Below are 19,516 nucleotides of genomic sequence, written 5' to 3' on the forward strand. Positions count from 1 at the left end.
CTTCTCCTCCTTTAGCCTCATTCATACACTCCGTAATGTAGGTGGCACTTCTTTTGTGTGGCCAAATGGGAGGCAAAGGCAAAATGCTGAGGATTTTGCCCAAGGTCACAAGAGAAAAGGTGAAATAAGGATTTGGGGCTTCCTAAGACTTGACCCAAGATTTGGGAGTCAGGAAATATTGCCCTTTTTTTTAGACAGAGTCTCGCTCTGTCCCCCAGGCTGGAGTGCAGTGGTGTGATCTTAGCTCACTACAACCTCTGCCTCCCAGGTTCAAGCGATTCTCCTGCCTTAGCCTTCTGAGTAGCTGGAACTACAGGTGCCCGCCACTACGCCTGGCTAATTTTTTTTGTATTTTTGGTAGAGATGGGGGGTTTCACCATATTGGCCAGGCTGGTCTTGAACTCCTGAGCTCAAGTGATCTGCCCGCATCAGCCTCCCAAAGTGATGGGATTACAGGCCTGAGCCACTGCACCTGGCCAAGAAATACTGACTTTAGAACACTATTTGTGGTGTGCCAAAATTATTTGCAGCAAAACACTATAAAGGGTTTACATTTAAGAGGAAGAAGAGAAGCCAGAGCACACATGTTCCATGGGAAAGAAAACAAAGTCCTGAGGTTTCTAAGAGGGAGATGTAGGGAACTGGGGTCCTGTCCAGTCCAGTGGGCACACAGGAGAGAAAAGAAAAGAAGGGAGGTATCAGAACCGAGGGCAAGAGAAAAGGGAGCTGGGAACAAGAATGTGGTACTGCACCAGGGCAGTCAGATCAAGGAGGCCATTCACATACACACCGAAGACTTATAAATGCACATGTCCAGAAAATGTTTCCTAATGTGAAGCCATGCCCACACCATACATCCCCAAACAAGGAAACAGACATTCAAAAGATCCTTAAAACACAGGAGAAAGTGTGCACAGATAAGCCTACTTCCTCATCCCCTGACACAAGAAGCGGCTGACACGCACATGAGAAGAGGCATGTGTGTGTGCACAAGAGGTGGCCCAGCAGATGGGTTAGGAGCATGGACCCTGCAGCCAGGCTAGCTGGCTGTCTGGGTTTGAATCCAGATCCTGCCACTCACTAGCTGTGCGACCTTGGGCAAGTTACTTAATCTCTCTGTGTCAGTTTTCTCTCCTGTAAAAAAGTAATAACACTGCCTGGGTGTGGTGGCTCATGCCTGTAATCCCAACACTTTGGGAGGCTGAGGTGGGCAGATCACGAAGTCAGGAGTTCAAGACCAGTCTGGCCAATATGGTGAAACCCCATCTCTACTAAAAATACAAAAATTAGCTGGGCATGGTGGCGCTCACCTGTGGTCCCAGCTACTTGGGAGCCTGAGGCAGAAGAATTGCCTGAACCTTGGGAGGCAGGGGTTGCAGTGAGCCGAAATTGCACCACTGCACTCCAGCCTGGGAGACAGAGCGAAACTCCATCTCAAAAAAAAAAAAAAAAAAAAAAAAGAGTAACACCACTACCTACTTATCTACCTATTTATTAAAGGAATAAATAAATTAACACATTTAGAAGGTGCCTGGCACACAACAAGTGTTACATAAGTAAAATAAATAACATGTGTACAAAGGAATGCACGGAGGAGACTCATGCTCAAGCTCCGAAATAGTCACTATAGAAAAAGTGTATTCCTCTAGCTACATATTTATATTCTAATCAAAAGAAGATCTGCAAAAACTAAGACATTCTAATGTTGAAATAAGCAGATGACTACAAATCACTGATCTAGAGGGAAAGAGAAATCAGTGCCAACTGGAAAAAAGTGGACATGGGTAGGAGCATATGGAACGTAAACTGCCTAAGAAATTATAAGACTATGCCGGGTGCAGTGGCTCACACCTGTAATCCCAGCGCTTTGGGAGGTCGAGGTGGGTGGATTGCGAGGTCAAGAGATCAAGACCATCCTGGCCAACATGCTGAAACCCCATCTCTACTAAAAATACAAAAATTAGCTGGGCGTGGTTGCACACACCTGCAGTCCCAGCTACTCGGGAGCCTGAGGCACGAGAATCGCTTGAACCCTGGAGGTGGAGGTTGCAGTGAGCCAAGATCGCACCACTGCACTCCAGCCTGGGCGACAGAGTTAGACTCTGTCTCAAAAACAAAAACAAAAACAAAAAAAAGAAGAAAAAGAAAAAGAAAAAAAAAAAGAAATCAAAAGACTAGTTTTTACTCCAGACTTGACGCCACCATCAGAAGGTGTGGCTGCTGTGGGGCCTGGAGATGAAGGCAGAATTGCTAAGGTTAGAGAAAGCCCAGTGTGTTAATATCCACGGGGGTACTCTGTTGCCAATTTAAATAAGAGAGCATGGAAGTGGAATCAAGCTGCTGCTTCTACCATGTTTCTCCTTACTTCATCTCTTTCAGTCTGGTTTCTGGACCTAGCACTCTACGGCAACTCACCTCTCCGGGATTGTTAAGGACTTCCCCATTCCCATAGCCAAGGGCCTTATCTCCATTTTACTTGATATTTCTGCAGCATCTGAGACCAGCAACAACCTGTGTTTTCTGAAACTTCCTTGTCCCTTGGTTCCCACTCAGCTCTCCTCTTACCTTCTTAATTACTACAGCCTCTTTTACAACTCTTACCAGTTCTTTTCAATTCTATCTCAGAAATTCATTTGAAGTTAGACTTCAGCTTCATGTTCACGGATACTGCCTTAGTTCAAGGCTTTGTCATCTCCCCTGGGTTTCAGCAGTCACACTGCTGGTCCTCCTGCCTGCCTCTGCATTCCTGTCCATCCTTTACGCTGCTTCCAGAGTTACTTTCCCCAAAACAAACGTAGTCATTAGCCTCCTTATAAACCTCCACTGGCCAACTTCACACTCTCAACAATATAAAACTCAAACTTCACATATGAGAATCTTCATTCTCTTGCTCCAACTCACCCCTTTACTTGCACCTCTCACCTCTCTACTCACCCTAATCCACACTGAACATCTCACTGTTCCCTGAATATACTATGTCCCATGACGCCATGCCTAGACTTCTCTTCTCAACCTCTGCTATAGGAACAAGTCCATTTCTTCTTCCAAGACCCATCTTAACTGTCATCTCCTAAGGAATGTCCTTCTCAGCCTTCCTAAGCAGAGTTCTTCAGTTTCTGAGTGCCTACAGCACTGGGGGCAAACATCTCTTTTTTTTTTTTTTTTTTTTTTTGAGACAGAGTTTCACTCTTGTTGCCCAGGCTGGAGTGCAATGGTGCAATCTCAGCTCACTGAAACCTCTGCCTCCCGGGTTCAAGCAATTCTCCTGCCTCAGCCTCCCGAGTAGCTGTGATTACAGGCATGTGCTACCACCCAGCTAATTTTTTTGCATTTTTCATAGAGACGGGGTTTCTCCATGTTGGTCAGGCTGGTCTCAAACTCCCAAACTCAGGTGATCTGCCCATCTCGGCCTCCCAAAGTGCTGGGATTACAGGCGTGAGTCACCGCGCCTAGCTGGCAAACACCTCTTCTAAGACATGCCATGCAAACTGTTAACTGACCTCTTCAGTTATCTGATTTTCCATTAAACTTTGACCACCTCAAGAGCCAATTGTTCCTAAAAACTCTGGTACCCAGCATAGCACCTTGCACATAGTTGCCTCTCAAAAAATGTTGGTTGAATCAAATATAACCCTTTTGTGTATTAGGAAAAAGAGAATCTTTAATATAACCAAATCATTGTTTAAGCATAGAGGAAGAAATCAAATGAGACTGCTTTGCAAAGCACCTGGCTCTACAGTCTCTGGGTAAGAGAGTGGTCTGTTCCTCACCTCTGAATGTCCTTATTCTTCCACAAGGAGGCAGACTGAGCCTTTGGCACTCTTTCAATGAAATTCACCAGCTCTTCCATGAGAAGCCTGAGTTTAAACAATAAAAGTGAGGAACACCCATTAAAAAATTAGAGAAACACCCCATACTCTAACAGTTGGCCAGGAGAAATGACTTGCCCACCTCCCCCTACACCATTTCATCATCATCTTCCTCTCTGCTGCACATAAACTTGATCACCATTTGATATAAAGTTAAACAAAATCCTCACTTTCTTATTGCATTTCCATGCTAAAAATTCTGAACTTATATAATTTAATTCACCTTTAAAACAAGGCTGGCCCGTTTCTTGTCTCTAATCATAGAAATCCACAAGACTGTTTTAACTCTCACTCTAAGATCTCTACTTTAATGTTACTGAAAATATATAGGGAGAAGTTAAATGACTGTCAGGTATCTAATTTTGGTGACATAGTAGGGTGTGGGCAGGACTGTTTTTTTTTAAATGACAATATTAAATGAACTTTTTTTTTTTTTTTGAGACAGAGTTTCATTCTTGTTGCCCAGGCTAGACTGCAATGGCACAACCTCAGCTCACTACAACCTCCGCCTCCCGGGTTCAAGGGATTCTCCTGCCTCAGCCACTCGAGTAGCTGGGATTACAGGCACACACCACCATGCCCAGCTAATTTTTTGTATTTTTAGTAGAGACGGGGTTTCACTATGTTGGCCAGGCTGGTCTTGAACTCCTGACCTCAGGTGATCCACCCGCCTCGGCCTCCCAAAGTGCTGGGGGATTACAGGCATGAGCCACCGTGGCCAGCCTAAATGAACATTTTAAATGGATAAAATAAGTTTTCTTGATATGTTTTAGGAATTAGCAAAATTCCATGTGGAAGAATATTCCAAGGACAAATGGAGTAGGCTGCTAAATGCAGAAGACTAGCTCTCTCTAAGATGAGCTGGAGTACCACAGAACCAGGGATGAGGAATCTAAGAAATGCTGCGCTATCAGTTAGATCAAGGTACACAGGCTTTGGGGATTCACAGGACAGAGAACTGTGGGAATTCTTGATGGCCAGAGGATGACCACAAAGCTAGAAATGGATTTGACACCTTGAATCTCCATTCCTAATCTAATATTCGTGATCCATATTGACTTAAATCCCCTCCAAGTTAACACATACATACTGGTAAGCCATTAATGTATTAGCATTTGAAAGCTAAACAACTTCATTTCATTCTCATTTATTTATTTTGGCCTAATACCATCTCCTCCTTCCATCTTGAAGGAAGAGTGCTAGTTTCAACATCTCAAGACCTGTGATTCAGGCTCACTGGTGTCCTGGATGTAGCTTTCATAGGAAAAGTTTGGTGTGCTGATCCTCACTGCTTTAACTTTTCCAGACTAGAGGCTAGTGTTTTAGCTTATCCTCTCAATTGAAACCAGTGCATCACTTCGAGTGTTTTACTTTCCTATGAGAGCCCTTCCTCAGCTCCCTAATGGTTACATACACAGTGCAGGTAATATGGTTTGACATAAAAACAAGAAAACACATTATTTCATCTGCAAGACTCTAGAATCCAACCTAGGAGTCTATAGAAATTCTTAAGTCTCACATTTTGGAACCTGACAGTTTCAACTTATACCGTACTTATTATTTCAAAAAAAATAAATTGACAAATTTTTTTTTCTGGAGTAATTTTCTTTACCTAATTCCTCACTAAATGACACTATTGTTACTTGTGGTAACCACCTGTGTCACAAAGGCTTAGTAGAAGCAGAGAAAGGGATGGCAGAGGCTTCTTAGAGTCAAAGGAAAACTGCAGTTTTACTCCTAGACTGCTCAGTTTCACTCTGTCAACAGCAGAGACAACTTAACCATCTATTTACTTATCTACCCTGTATTTTCTACAAGCTGTCTCCATTTATAGTCTACAACAAACCACAAAAAGGGGGAATTTTTGAAAGCAAAGCAATAAAATTTCTTCTTCTTAAAGATGCTACACTCTTTCCCTCTGAAGCTCTCTGCCTTGCATCTTTGTGGCATCTTTCTGAACATTACCTCCCCTAATTAGTATCCTCTGTACAGAGGAGCTGTCTCCATGAACTCCTTCCAATTAATTTATAAGAAAAAAGACCAACAAGACTACTTGCACCATCAATCCTTAGGCATTTCCAATGAACATTCCTCATCTAGAGAGTCGCTTACTCCTGCCTGTTCTTTGAGTTAGTTGTTCAGAAGGAACTAACCACCAGCCCTGGTATAATACTGTGATAGCGTCATCACTGAGGGAGGAGCTCTGCAGCCACATCCTAGCAGGATCAGAATCAACCCTCTCACCTGCCGATCTGGACGGTGGGTTCCGTGGCATACACTGTGCCTGTGAAGCCGGTGTGCTCGGTGATGTATGGCAGCGCCATCATACAGTGATAGTTAGAGATGAGAATCACATCTACTGTAGACAGATCTATTAGCTCCGTCTGAAAAGAAAGGGAGGGAATGATATATATCTGTTCAGGGATCGATCAATATGATGTGACTAAAAAACGACGTTGTCAGAATGCAGAGAAGTAGTTTTTGTATTGCAGAATAACAATGGCTTTCCTGCAACACTGCCATTCTCTCATTTGAAGAGGTTTTCTACACTGACATTAAGTAGCAGGACAGGATGGCCAGCAGTGAGAACACAGCCAGCCCAGAGGCAGCACTCTGATTTTACTAGAAAAGAATTCTTCTGAATTAGACTTATGAGGTTAAATGACAGTAGGACCCTTCGGCAGCTGCTGCCAGGCAAGTGAAACCAGGAAACTGCAAGCAGGGAGAGCAGCATATAGGCGGCAAGCACACACTAGAACATAACACCCCATTGCTACAGATTAATGGGCAACGGGGACGCAGCACACAGAAACCAGCTCTTCAAAAGCCAGATGGAGAGACAACTTGTTTTGCTTTTTTTTTCTTTTGAGGTAACTTTTGTTAGTTTAGTACTGGTTATAGAGCCCCCCTAAAAAGCGTAGTGGCAGTCATGAAAGGAAATTATCCTTTCACCTTCCATCCTAATCTTAACCCCAGATCCGCCCTTTTAAGTCCATCATTAAGGTCATGTAAAAAGGGAGAAAAGACAGGTTAGCATGTGAGGGAAAAGGCTATCCAAGTTTGGGTAAATTTTAGGAAAACTCCTAAAATTTTTCCATATATTTAAGTCCTACCAATCTGTCAAGACGCAATTCTCTTCTTCCACTAGGTCTTCCTGATTTGCTCAGATGAAAGAAACCACGTCTTCCTCAGAACTCCCAAAGCATTGCATGTGTAACTCAATTTTTAACTTTTTATTTCTTTTTGAGACAGAGTAGCTGGGATTACAGGTGTGCCCTACCATGCCTGGCTAATTTTTGTATTTTTAGTAGAGATGGGTTTTCACCATGTTGGCCAAGCTGGTCTCAAACTCCCGGCCTCAAGTGATCTGCCTGCCTCAGCCTTCCAAAGTGCTGGGATTACACCAAGCCACCAAGCCCGGTCTGTCTGTGTAACTCTTATGACAGTTCACAATCTACACACAACACCTCAAAGTAGCACTTTGTCCTGTGTGACTTCTCTGTCCCCTCCCACCTGTGGCAGCCAGTACCTAACAAGCCTTGGTGTGCTTCTGTTGAAGGAATGCAGCTTTATTAGCAGCATGTTCTGGGAGAAGTGAGACACCATGGTTCAGAGACAACCTGTCACTCACAGGGCCCTCCACCGTGGAGGAGCTAACCCTGGGAAATATACGGTGCACTAAGGAAAAGCAAGTGACTCGGTTAAGAGATGGGTCCTTGAGATAATACATCCCCACGAAGAAGAAATAAGAAAGATGATGTAGAGAGCCAAATCATGAGTGAACTCCCATTCACAATTGCTTCAGAGAACAAAATACCTAGGAATCCAACTTACAAGGGATGTGAAGGACCTCCTCAAGGAGAACTACAAACCACTGCTCAAGGAAATAAAAGAGGATACAAAGAAATGGAAGAACATTCCATGCTCATGGGTAGGAAGAATCAATATCGTGAAAATGGCCATACTGCCCAAGGTAATTTATAGATTCAATGCCATCCCCATCAAGCTACCAATGACTTTCTTCACAGAATTGGAAAAAACTACTTTAAAGTTCATATGGAACCAAAAAAGAGCCCGCATCGCTAAGTCAATCCTAAGCCAAAAGAACAAAGCTGGAGGCATCACGCTACCTGACTTCAAACTATCCTACAAGGCTATAGTAACCAAAACAGCATGGTACTGGTACCAAAACAGAGATATAGATCAATGGAACACAACAGAGCCCTCAGAAATAACGCCACATATCTATAACTATCTGATCTTTGACAAACCTGAAAAAAACAAGCAATGGGGAAGGGATTCACTATTTAATAAATGGTGCTGGGAAAACTGGCTAGCCATATGGAGAAAGCTGAAACTGGATCCCTTCTTTACACCTTATACAAAAATTAATTCAAGATGGATTAAAGACTTAAACGTTAGACCTAAAACCATAAAAACCCTAGAAGAAAACCTAGGCATTACCATTCAGGACATAGGCATGGGCAAGGACTTCATGTCTAAAACACCAAAAGCAATGGCAACAAAAGCCAAAATTGACAAATGGGATCTAATTAAACTAAAGAGCTTCTGCACAGCAAAAGAAACTACCATCAGAGTGAACAGGCAACCTACAAAATGGGAGAAAATTTTCGCAACCTACTCATCTGACAAAGGGCTAATATCCAGAATCTACAATGAACTCAAACAAATTTACAAGAAAAAAACAAACAACCCCATCAAAAAGTGGGCCAAGGACATGAACAGACACTTCTCAAAAGAAGACATTTATGCAGCCAAAAAACACATGAAAAAATGCTCACCATCACTGGCCATCAGAGAAATGCAAATCAAAACCACAATGAGATACCATCTCACACCAGTTAGAATGGCAATCATTAAAAAGTCAGGAAACAACAGGTGCTGGAGAGGATGTGGAGAAATAGGAACACTTTTACACTGTTGGTGGGACTGTAAACTAGTTCAACCATTGTGGAAGTCAGTGTGGTGATTCCTCAGGGATCTAGAACTAGAAATACCATTTGACCCAGCCATCCCATTACTGGGTATATACCCAAAGGACTATAAGTCATGCTGCTCTAAAGACACACGCACACGTATGTTTATTGCGGCACTATTCACAATAGCAAAGACTTGGAACCAACCCAAATGTCCAACAACGATAGACTGGATTAAGCAAATGTGGCACATATACACCATGGAATACTATGCAGCCATAAAAAATGATGAGTTCATGTCCTTTGTAGGGACATGGATGAAATTGGAAATCATCATTCTCAGTAAACTATCGCAAGAACAAAAAACCAAACACCGCATATTCTCACTCATAGGTGGGAATTGAACAATGAGAACACATGGACACAGGAAGGGGAACATCACACTCTGGGGACTGTTGTGGGGTGGGGGGAGGGGGAGGGATAGCATTAGGAGATATACCTAATGCTAAATGACGAGTTAATGGGTGCAGTACGCCAGCATGGCACATGTATACATATGTAACTAACCTGCACATTGTGCACATGTACCCTAAAACTTAAAGTATAATTAAAAAAATAAATAAAGTAAAAAAAAAAAAAAGAAAGATGATGTGACATAAGCAGATGAAGAGAGGGAGGGTGCCATTCTGGCTATGGGTATTTTCCAGCTGAGTAACTTTACAAATAAAACGAGTAATTTAATAAAGCTGCCAGGCAGCATCGGCCCCCGAGGACAGGATGCCAGCAGAGGTCATAAGCCACTCAGTGCCAGGGTACTGCCATCTGTGTGAACACCATGCCTAATGAACAGCCAACCTATCCCAACCTTCACCCCAAGTTGTGCACTGCCTTTGCAAGACAGTGTCCTCCTCATGAAGGACCATGTAACTGTTTGCTGGTCCTACTCTCCACTACCTCCCCTAGCATCATTTTTAAACAAATAAGGAAATTAAGACAGAGTAGCACAGTGATAGATCCAGAAGAAAACAATGTGAATCACACTGAAGCAACAATAAAGCTAAAAATCACCACCACCAGTACTCGTGTATACAGAAACTGGGTGAGAAAACTTGAAATTTCTCTTTAAGAACCAGCCCACAGAGTCTAGAACTAAAAAAAATAAAAAATTATTCTGTTGGTATATATCAAGAGTGTATGCTTACATAAAACATTTTTCCTCTGAGAAATTTAACATCCAAACCACATTTATATACAGGTAATTCTTGACCAACACAGGGGTTAGGGGTGCTGACCCACTGTACAGTTGAAAATAACTTTTGACTCTCCCAAAACTTAACTACTAATAGCCTGTTGACTAGAAGCCTTCCTGATAACATATTTAACACATACTTTGCATATATACTATATACGGTATTCTTACAATAAAATAAGCTAGAGAAAAGAAAACGTTATTAAGAAAATGATAAGGAGCCAGATGTGGTGGCTCATGCCTGTAATCCTAGCACTTTAGGGGGCTGAGGTGGGAGGACTGCTTGAGGCCAGGAGTTTGAGACCAGCCTGGTTAACATAGTGAGACCTTGTCTCTACAAAAAATGTTTCAACAATTAGCCAGGCATGGTGTTGCACACATGTAGTCCCAGCTACTCGGAGGCTGAGATAGGAGGATCACTTCAGCCCAGGAGGTCGAGGCTGCAGTGAATTATGGTTGTGCCATCACACTTCAGGCTGGGCAATAAAGTGAGACCCCATCTCAAAAAAAACATAAGGAAAAGTAAATGTACTTTAGTGATAGTAAAATACATTTCCTATCCATTAAGTGGAAGTGAATCATCATAGAGGTCTTTATTTTTGTCATCTTCACATTAAACAGACTGAGGAGGAGGAAGAGGAGGGGTTGGTCTTGTTGTCTTGGGTGGCAGAGGGGAAGAAGTGTAGGAGGTAGAAGGCAAGGCAGGAGAAGCAGGCACACTCGGAGTGCTTACAGATATACGTTGTAATTTGTTGGATGTTTTCACGTTTTCATTTCTCTAAAAATGTTTCTATTATGGTATCAATCCTTCTTCCACCATTTTAGTTTCTGTGCCCACATCACAGAAGGATCCAAGTTGTGAAAGAAATCAAAAGCAGTCTTGAATAATCGGAACCCTTCTGCCAGACTGTCTAATGTCAATTTGTTTTCCAGCACTGCTTCTTCTATGTCTCCTTCTTCATCATCTGGCACTGGTTCAGAAGCACTCATCTTGGTCGGGTCATCTTCTGTTAACTCCTCTGGTGTGTTAATAGGCTCCGGAATTTCTCCAAGCTCCGTATCTTGAAACGTTTCACCTCCCACTTTTTTTTTTTTTTTTTTGGTCACATCCACAATCTCTTTCCTAATTTCCTTGACTGGTTCTGTTCTAAATCCTGTGAAGTACAACACCTGGACACAGTTTTGTTTAGCAGGAATTTATTTATTGTTTCAGGCTTCATGGCTCTTTCTGTAACAATGATGGCAGGTTCAATGGTGTAATCCTTCCAGGCTTTCATGATGTTCTATTGGGGTCCCCTTCGACAGAGTTGACAGTCCTTTCCATAGAGTACTGTGTGTGATGAGGCTCAAAGGTTCTTATGACTTCCTGATCTAGAGGCTGAATTAGTGATGGTGTGTTTATGGCATTAGACCACTCTGACACCTTTGGAGGTGAACTCATGGGATTATGGGTGGCCAAGGGCATTGTCCAATACTGAAAGAACTTTAAGATGCAGTCCCTTAGTGGCAAGGTACTTCTTGACTTCAGGGACAAAGCATCAATGGAATCCTGACAAGCGGTTCTCGCCGTCCAGGCCTTCTTGTTGTACAAGCCAAAGACTGGCAACTGCTGTTTATCTTTTTTCTTCAAGGATCAGGGGTTGGCCACTTTATAGGTAAAGGCAGTCCTGATAAAAAAAAACCTGAGTGCATTTGCACAAAACAGTAGAGTTAGCCTATCCCTTCCTCCTTTAAGTGTTAGAACTCACTTCTCTTCCTAATAAATGTTTCTTGTGACATTTTCTGCCAGAATAGGACACTTTCATCTGCATTAAAAACCTGTTCAGGCAGATAGTCTTTCTCCTCAATGATTTTTTTTTTTTTTTTTTTTTTTTTTTTTTTTTTTTTTTTTTTTTGAGACGGAGTCTCGCTCTGTCGCCCAGGCTGGAGTGCAGTGGCGCGATCTCGGCTCACTGCAAGCTCCGCCTCCCGGGTTCACGCCATTCTCCTGCCTCAGCCTCCCGAGTAGCTGGGACTACAGGCGCCCGCTACCACGCCCGGCTAATTTTTTGTATTTTTATTAGAGACGGGGTTTCATTGTGTTAGCCAGGATGGTCTCGATCTCCTGACCTCGTGATCCACCCGCCTCGGCCTCCCAAAGTGCTGGGATTACAGGCGTGAGCCACCGCGCCCGGCCAATTTTCTTAATGGCATCTAGGAATTTGTCTGCTGTCTCTTGGCTGGAGGAAGCTGCTTTTCCTGTTATCTTGACATTTTTTTAAGCTTTCCTTTTGCTTTGTCATATAGTGATTTCACTTTTTCTTGAATCACATCAGAGTCTACAGGTATGCCTTTCTTACAGTAGACTTGCACCCACATAAAGCTGCATTTCTAATACAAGGTAAAAATGTATTTCACAAGAAGTACAAGTTTTCATGCCTGCTGGTGTAGCTACAGTGACAGCTTCATGTATTTTCTCTCGCTTTTCTTTTCTTCTTCCTTTTTCTTTCTTTTTTTTTTTAAACAATGGTCCTTTTTTTACAATGGTCCTTATGCTGGATTCATTTGTCTTGAAATGGCGGGCAATATCAGCTGCAGATTTCAATCTACATATCAGGCACTTCAACTTTTCCTTGTAATGTCATGACTTTTCTTTGCTTCTTGGGAGCACTTCAAGCATCACTAGTGGCACTTCGTATGGGTCCCATGGTTATTCAAGGTTTATGGTACTGCATGAAGCACGATGCAAGATCCATGAGAACTGCGAGAGATCACTCTTTACTGCAATATGCAATTTACAGAGAGGGGAACTGCTCACATGGAGATGACTGGCATCACATGGTGTTTTAAGCGGATACTTGAGCTCCCCACAACAGCAACAGGAGGTGGCTATGAAGTTATATACTGTACTACAGTTTTATGCGTATGATTAAATACTGAATCTTAATGCTCGTTTACGTTTCTTTTGAGTGCAAATCGTTGTCACGTATGGTCTGTAAATGTTGGTGTGCATAGTTTTGATAAATTTTAACTTTTTTAGCTGGGCGCGGTGGTTCAAACCTGTTCTTCCAGCACTTTGGGAGGCTGACGCAGATCGCTTGAGCTCAGGAGTTCAAGACCAGCTTGGGCAACAAGGCAAAACCCCATCTCTACGAAAAATACAAAATTAGCAGGGTGTGGTTGTGTGCACCTGTGGTCCCAGCTACTTGGGAGGTTGAGGTGGGAGGATGGCTTGAGCCAGGAAGGCGGAGGTTGCAGTGAGCTGAGATCGCACCACTGCACTCCAGCCTGTGAACAGAGCCAATTTAAAAAAATTATCAGCCGGGCGTGGTGGGTCACGCCTGTAATCCCAGCACTTTGGGAGGCCGAGGCAGGTGTATCACCTGAGGTCAGGAGTTTAAGACCAGCCTGGCCAACATGGTGAAACCCCTCTCTACTAAAAATACAAAAATTAGCTGGTGGGCACCTGTAATCCCAGCTACTCGGGAGGCTGAGGCAGGAGAATTGCTTGAATCCAGGAGGCTGACGTTGCAATGAGCCAAGATGGCACCACTGTACTCCAGCCTAGGTGACAGAGCGAGACTCTGTCTCAAAAAAAAAAAATTTTCTTTTTATAATAAATTTGTGTATACTTTATGGTGGTAAATGAGAAAATAGACTAGTTTCTATATATACTTTATGCATTCATGACATGCCTAACGTTTTCTTAAGTTTTTTGCTATTTCTAGACTATGCAGTTCATCTGCAAGTTTTTTCAAATTGTCATAATGAAAAACTCCACATGTAAGTGGACTTTCCCAGTTCAAACTCATATTGTTCAAGGGTCAACTGTACTCACATTATTTACTTACATATGTTCATTTAATGGAATCCAATAAAGATTACTCTATCTTTAAAACTGCTGTATACAAACACTTGGGGTTCTACAGACCATAAATTCAATCAAAACAACCCTCATTTACTGGTTGCGTACCGTACTGGGATACAAAGATATTTAAGCTATTTGTACTAGTTTGTAAATTTCATGAGGATTGGGACTAAGGCTGCGTGGCTCACCCACAAGTTAGTGAAGACTGGGCTTTAATAAGTGCCTCTCTCCTGCTTCCATTACTCTCCCATTTTTTTCCAATCATACAAGACCTGGCTGTACTTTAAAACAGTGACTATTACTAATTTGTGCCCTAACATCTTGCCTGAAAAAATGTATATGGCTCTAGAACCCTAAATATATCAATAATCCTTTAGCTTGGCAAAAATGAACTGTGGAATGGTAACTGTCTAATTTAAAAGCTGAGTACCCTATAGAGCAAGTCAGAAAGCCATCGGGACAGCAATTCATAAATTCTACAGTGGTGTCCATAAATGGAAGGTTGCAGTAGTCAGTGTCACACGTGGTCAACTGAAAACAAATGTAGCACCTAGGATTAGGAATCTTCAAACAGATGGGGAACCGCCCTACCAATTCCTAAGTCACAAATAAGGATGACAAAATGACTTTGGTTAACGGTGAGAGGGAGAGCTCTGGATTCTTGGATTCTTTCAGCTTTACGCTTACTACTCAATCTCAAACTTTCTCCCTTATCTGACACCTTCAATTACCACATTTGTCTGTGTTTCTTTTTCTATTTGCTCTGGTATCCTCAAAGACACATATACATACTTCTAAGAGAGATAAAAATGTTGATCTACAGGATATTAAACAAAGTGTAGAAATGGAAAGAGAAGGAAGAAGAGAAAACAAAAATCAGAGAAACTGCACTCCAAATTCTTTTTCTCTTTGGTCCTGAATTTGTGGAACTATTTTCTACAGGCACTGCGATCCACTGGGCATGAGGAAAAAAGAGGATGGCAGCTTCTCATGAACCTGGGAGCAGCTCCGGCTTTCCACATTTCACATGTCTGTTAAGAACCGCACCTAGGCTACTCTGGGTATTAGGCCTCTCAGCTGAGATTAGCTGCCTTGAAAACAAATGGAAACTGATCTTAGTTTCCTTTGAAAGGATGAAACTGGCCCCACACCCTAACAGCAAGTCTCACTGTGATAATAATATGTAAGTGATTGTCTTCTATGACTCAGTTCAGAATCTATGAATTTCAAACAATATTCAATATGGTATTTCAAGTCAGCAAGAATTTTTACAGTTTACTGGCATTGGCTAAATAATAGCAATTGTCAATTACCCACCATAAAGCAAGACCAGGACACATAAGGCTAACCTAAGCACACAGGCATCAGAATCACAAAACTAAAAGGCTTGAGTTATTTCCTTACCTTGCTCAAAACTATGCCCTACTAGGAGTATTAGTGGGGATTACAGAAAGAACCGGAAATAGGAAGAAGAGAGTGACGTAAACGATTTACAAACAATATAAAAAGCTGCTAAATGATGACATTTTGGCTGTGTAACAATGTGCCTGGAATAACAGATTCATTTAAACTTGAAAACAGGAAGCTAAGCCTCTTAAAATTATTTCTTGACTTCATTTTGAGCAATTACATAATAAGGTTTGTTTCTACAATAAGATTCACCTTAATCTTACCTCTGGTAAACAGAATTCCGGCACAGAATCCACAAATACATGACCCGAGCACTCCTTTAGCTCCTAAAAGAAATGAAAAGGAAAAATACAAGGAAGAGATATCCAGTAGATACAGGACCAAAGAAATAAACTCCCCAAACAAAACTTTTCATGAAGAATCATGGACTACTAGAGCTGGAGGGAAGCTGGGAGGTTATTAGGCCGACTGTCCTATGTTTAGGCTCAGGCAGGCCAAGTGTCTTATTAAGGGTAAAATGCTGTTTGGTTGCAGACTCAGGACTTGAAGGCACATTTTTTGATACCTCTTCAAGAAAGCCATGCATGGGTATGTGCTGCTCCCATAACCCACAATCCAGTGGTTTCCAAATAAGGTATGCAAACTGTACTAGCAACACCAGAATTATGTGGGGACATGGATTACATAAAAGATCCCTGGCCCTATCTAAGACTGAAGGGATCAGAAACTGGGGATGAGGCCATGGAATATGTATTTATAACAAGCACCTCCAGTGATCCTGTTATGCTGTCAGGTTAGGAGTCACAACCCTACATAAACTGTTTAGAAGCTTTTTCTTCACCTACCAAGGGTTGGAAGGAAAGGGGGATGTAAGGAGGGAGAGTTAAGAGCCTGAAACAGGGATTCAACATCTACCACCACCACTACCACCATCACCACCTCCTCCACTACCACGACTACCACCACTACCTCCACCACCACCACCACCACCTCCACCTCCACCACAACCACCACCACTACCACCTCCACCAAAACCACCACTGCCACCACGAATGTAATGTTTTTCCTTGCAGAACATACCATTTATTTAGCATTATAAACCAAATGTATTTATTCAAAAGAAAAAAGCATATGTATAAAGAAATAGATATAGTCCAACTTCTCACCCCACCCATGACTCACCAAATTTAATAAACCTGTCTTTCCCCCACAGGCTGACCCTGAGAAAAGAGTTTGAGAGAAGGTAGTTTATATGGGAGGTGCTGAGAAAACAGAACGGAGAAGTGATCAGTGCAAAGGAAGGTGACAAGTAATGGCACTGAGCCACATACAACTTGGGGCAACTGGAACTTATCCCCATGGGGAAACTCAGAAATGGTCTAACACAGACAGTTCTGAGTTATCCCACTGAGGAGCAATGGGGCTGAAATGTTTATATACCAACTTCTGCATTTTGTTCAGCCTCAGGAAAAAACTCTCAGGCAAAGCCATACAGATACCGGCAGCTGGAATTATGACAGAGGACAGTGAAATAGCAAAGTCTGAGAGATATGGGTGGGCTACCAATAGGGTCTGCTACGATGCCTCCTGAAGGCCACTAATGCTTTCTCCTCTCACTGACTTTAAACTGAAGTCCACAGTGAATTTTTTGCACCATTAAGGTTAAAGCTACCTATGACTTTACACTGAAACCAGTAAAAGACAGAATGTGATTGACAGTTTCCTTTGCTCTTTCCAGAAAGGGAAAGATACTGTTGTAATTTTTTTCTATTATGTTTCCATTAGTCACTCAACATATATTGTACATATCCATATATACATGTATCTATATTTACACATCAGAGTCTGAATGATTTTACTCTCAATCTTTATCTGAAAATAGGGCATTGACTACATAGTACTGGTCCTTTTGAATTTTGTAAGTCTCATATCAGAACCTTGATAGACAATTTCCTCCCCTTGCCTTCCATTGTACACTGTGGTTTCTCTCCTTAGATGAGTACCATTTAACTAGCGACAGGCTGAGCTGAAAGGAGACTGAACACAATTCTTAATTACAATGTACCTGCCAGCTAAAAACAAATGAGCAATTATGTTTAATGGGAGAAGACTACCCACTCCCTTAGGATGAGGTTAAAAATGATTAAAGACAAATCATGGGAAATTTCAAAGCTTTGCCTGGTCTTAAATGGGCTATGTAATCTTCTTCCCCATAATGCTACATTTCAGGACAGGGCGTATGATGAAGTCTCCTCACAGGCTCTCAACCTTCCTGGCCTGCAGAAGCATATTTGCCATTCCAAACACTTACAATGTCACTGTATTTTATTCACCACTCCCTTCTAATGAAATACTCCCACATACACATGCAAGTCATTTCGCTCACAATGCGCTGGTAATGGGATGCTTCGGAGCCTTTTGCAGGGAACAATGATTTATAGCCAGCAGGAGACTCAGGCTGAAATCAGGTGCACAGGTTTCTGAATGTCACATAATTTCACAGTCAGCTCTGAAGAAAATCTGGTGTCAAATTATGCATTTGGCTTGTACTTGAGGCTAGGGTGCAGTTACAGGAATTAATTCTGTAAAAAGGGCACCTCTTTATTTAACAGTATCTATTACAAGAGAAAATGCCTTATTTAGATGAATCATGTTAAGCATCTTTAAACTCTTTAGTTTTTCAAATGTGAAACTTAGGAAAGGAAGAATGATTTAGGGGACTAAGAAGTGGCCTGAGGGGGCTTTACAGTCTTTAACCTTCCTATACCTCTGATTTTAGTACGAAGTTTGACTAGCTTATAGTTGTAACATTTTTGGTAGCTTTAGTCTTTCATTTATTAAGTTAACTGTCTAACTATTGATCCGAGGAAGGAATTACTGAGAAGATAACCTAATGTCAAAAATTTAATAGCCTCAAAGAGAAAGAAGTAATTTAAGCCATTTATTTTAGGTGTAGTCAGTCATTAAAGTCATAATAGGACTCCAAATCCCAGAGTCCTAGAACTGTTTTTTTTTTTTTTAATCATCTATAAAGATTGTCCATTCTAGGCTATCAGGACAGGTTGAAACGGGATCACAGATCATAGTGTCGGAGACCCACTATTTACCTAAGAGTACTGTCTCCTGCACAAGAAGGCACTGCTGGGGAAGTCAAACACTCTGCTCCTCAGACCGTTCCCCACACAGTGGCCAGAGTGATCTGATCTGACAATGCCACTGTCCTTCTGTAACCTTCTGTGGCCTCTCATTACCCAAAAAAGACCCAAGCTTTTTACAAAGCCCTACCTGATCTGACCCTTGATAGAAGCAGTTTAAAACTCACCTACCTGAGGATTTTAAAAGTTATTCAAAAAAAGGTTTTACTCTTTGCAATCACAAAATGAATTGGATTGAATTCTTTAAAAAGCCTGGTCTTTGAAACACTCATTGCAATTCTAGAAATAATAGTTGTCTTTCTGTGGTGATAAAAGGTATTTGCAGCAGAAGTACTTAGATTTCTACACATGAGCAAAATGGATCTGAATCAGAACAATGACATTCTCTAAAAACATGCTTAAAAACAGTAGTTACCATGTTCTGAAGACCCTAGCATAGATCTTGGGGTTTTTCAGAGAGGAAAAAAAAAAAAAAAGCCATCAGTCACACTAACAGGGTGGCTCTGGTATGAGAAGATAGCTTTCCACTGGGTGTAGATAGGCTTTAGTTTGTAGTCTTAGATATTACCTTGTCCAAGAAAGCATTTCCATCCTTCAGGGACCAGCCGGGAAGATTTGACAGCCTGGGACTGCAAAACAAAAGATTAAGATTAAATTAACCTAAATAGATTATAATCCTCAATGATTTCATGGTAACTTACTGTCTCCATAAAGTTAAGAACAGTTTAAAATTACTGGCAGTAGTTCTTAACCTAAATTCCAATCAAAAATAAGAGAAATAACCATGTTGTATCAAGCTTAAAAATTATGTGGCAACAGGATATTAAAAGGTCAAATAGTTTAGTGGAAAATTGGAAAAACTAAAAGAATCCTATGCAAAATAATAAAGAAAAAAGAAAGATGAGACATGAGAGCCTTTTATAATTGTCCAATCACCCTGTCTTCTTTCCCATGTGTTTGACAACAGTCCTTAGGACAGGGCAGGATAGGCATCATCTTATTGCAGATGAAAAAACAGATGCAGAAAGGATAGGAGCTCTGATGAGAAC

General features: G+C 41.7%; 1 protein-coding gene across 7 annotated transcripts in view; it reads right to left on the bottom strand.

Moving 5' to 3' along the window:
* The window catches only part of INTS9 (integrator complex subunit 9), a 123,803-nt gene that overhangs the window by 66,548 nt on the left and 37,739 nt on the right, over positions 1-19,516 (bottom strand). For 4 of the 7 annotated variants that reach the window (XM_024345103.3, XM_024345104.3, XM_024345107.3 and 1 more), the window contains 4 exons: positions 19,036-19,096; positions 15,576-15,638; positions 6,114-6,253; positions 3,771-3,857 (listed from right to left, as the gene is read on the bottom strand). In XM_024345103.3, coding sequence (XP_024200871.1) covers positions 3,771-3,857; positions 6,114-6,253; positions 15,576-15,638; positions 19,036-19,096 — 351 coding nt within the window. The remainder of the gene's footprint in view (positions 1-3,770; positions 3,858-6,113; positions 6,254-15,575; positions 15,639-19,035; positions 19,097-19,516) is intronic. The other 3 variants (XM_024345105.3, XM_024345108.3, XM_063816270.1) reach the window with 1 other exon arrangement.

Source organism: Pan troglodytes, chromosome 7 (assembly GCF_028858775.2).
Source record: "Pan troglodytes isolate AG18354 chromosome 7, NHGRI_mPanTro3-v2.0_pri, whole genome shotgun sequence".
Classification (NCBI taxonomy): domain Eukaryota; kingdom Metazoa; phylum Chordata; class Mammalia; order Primates; family Hominidae; genus Pan; species Pan troglodytes.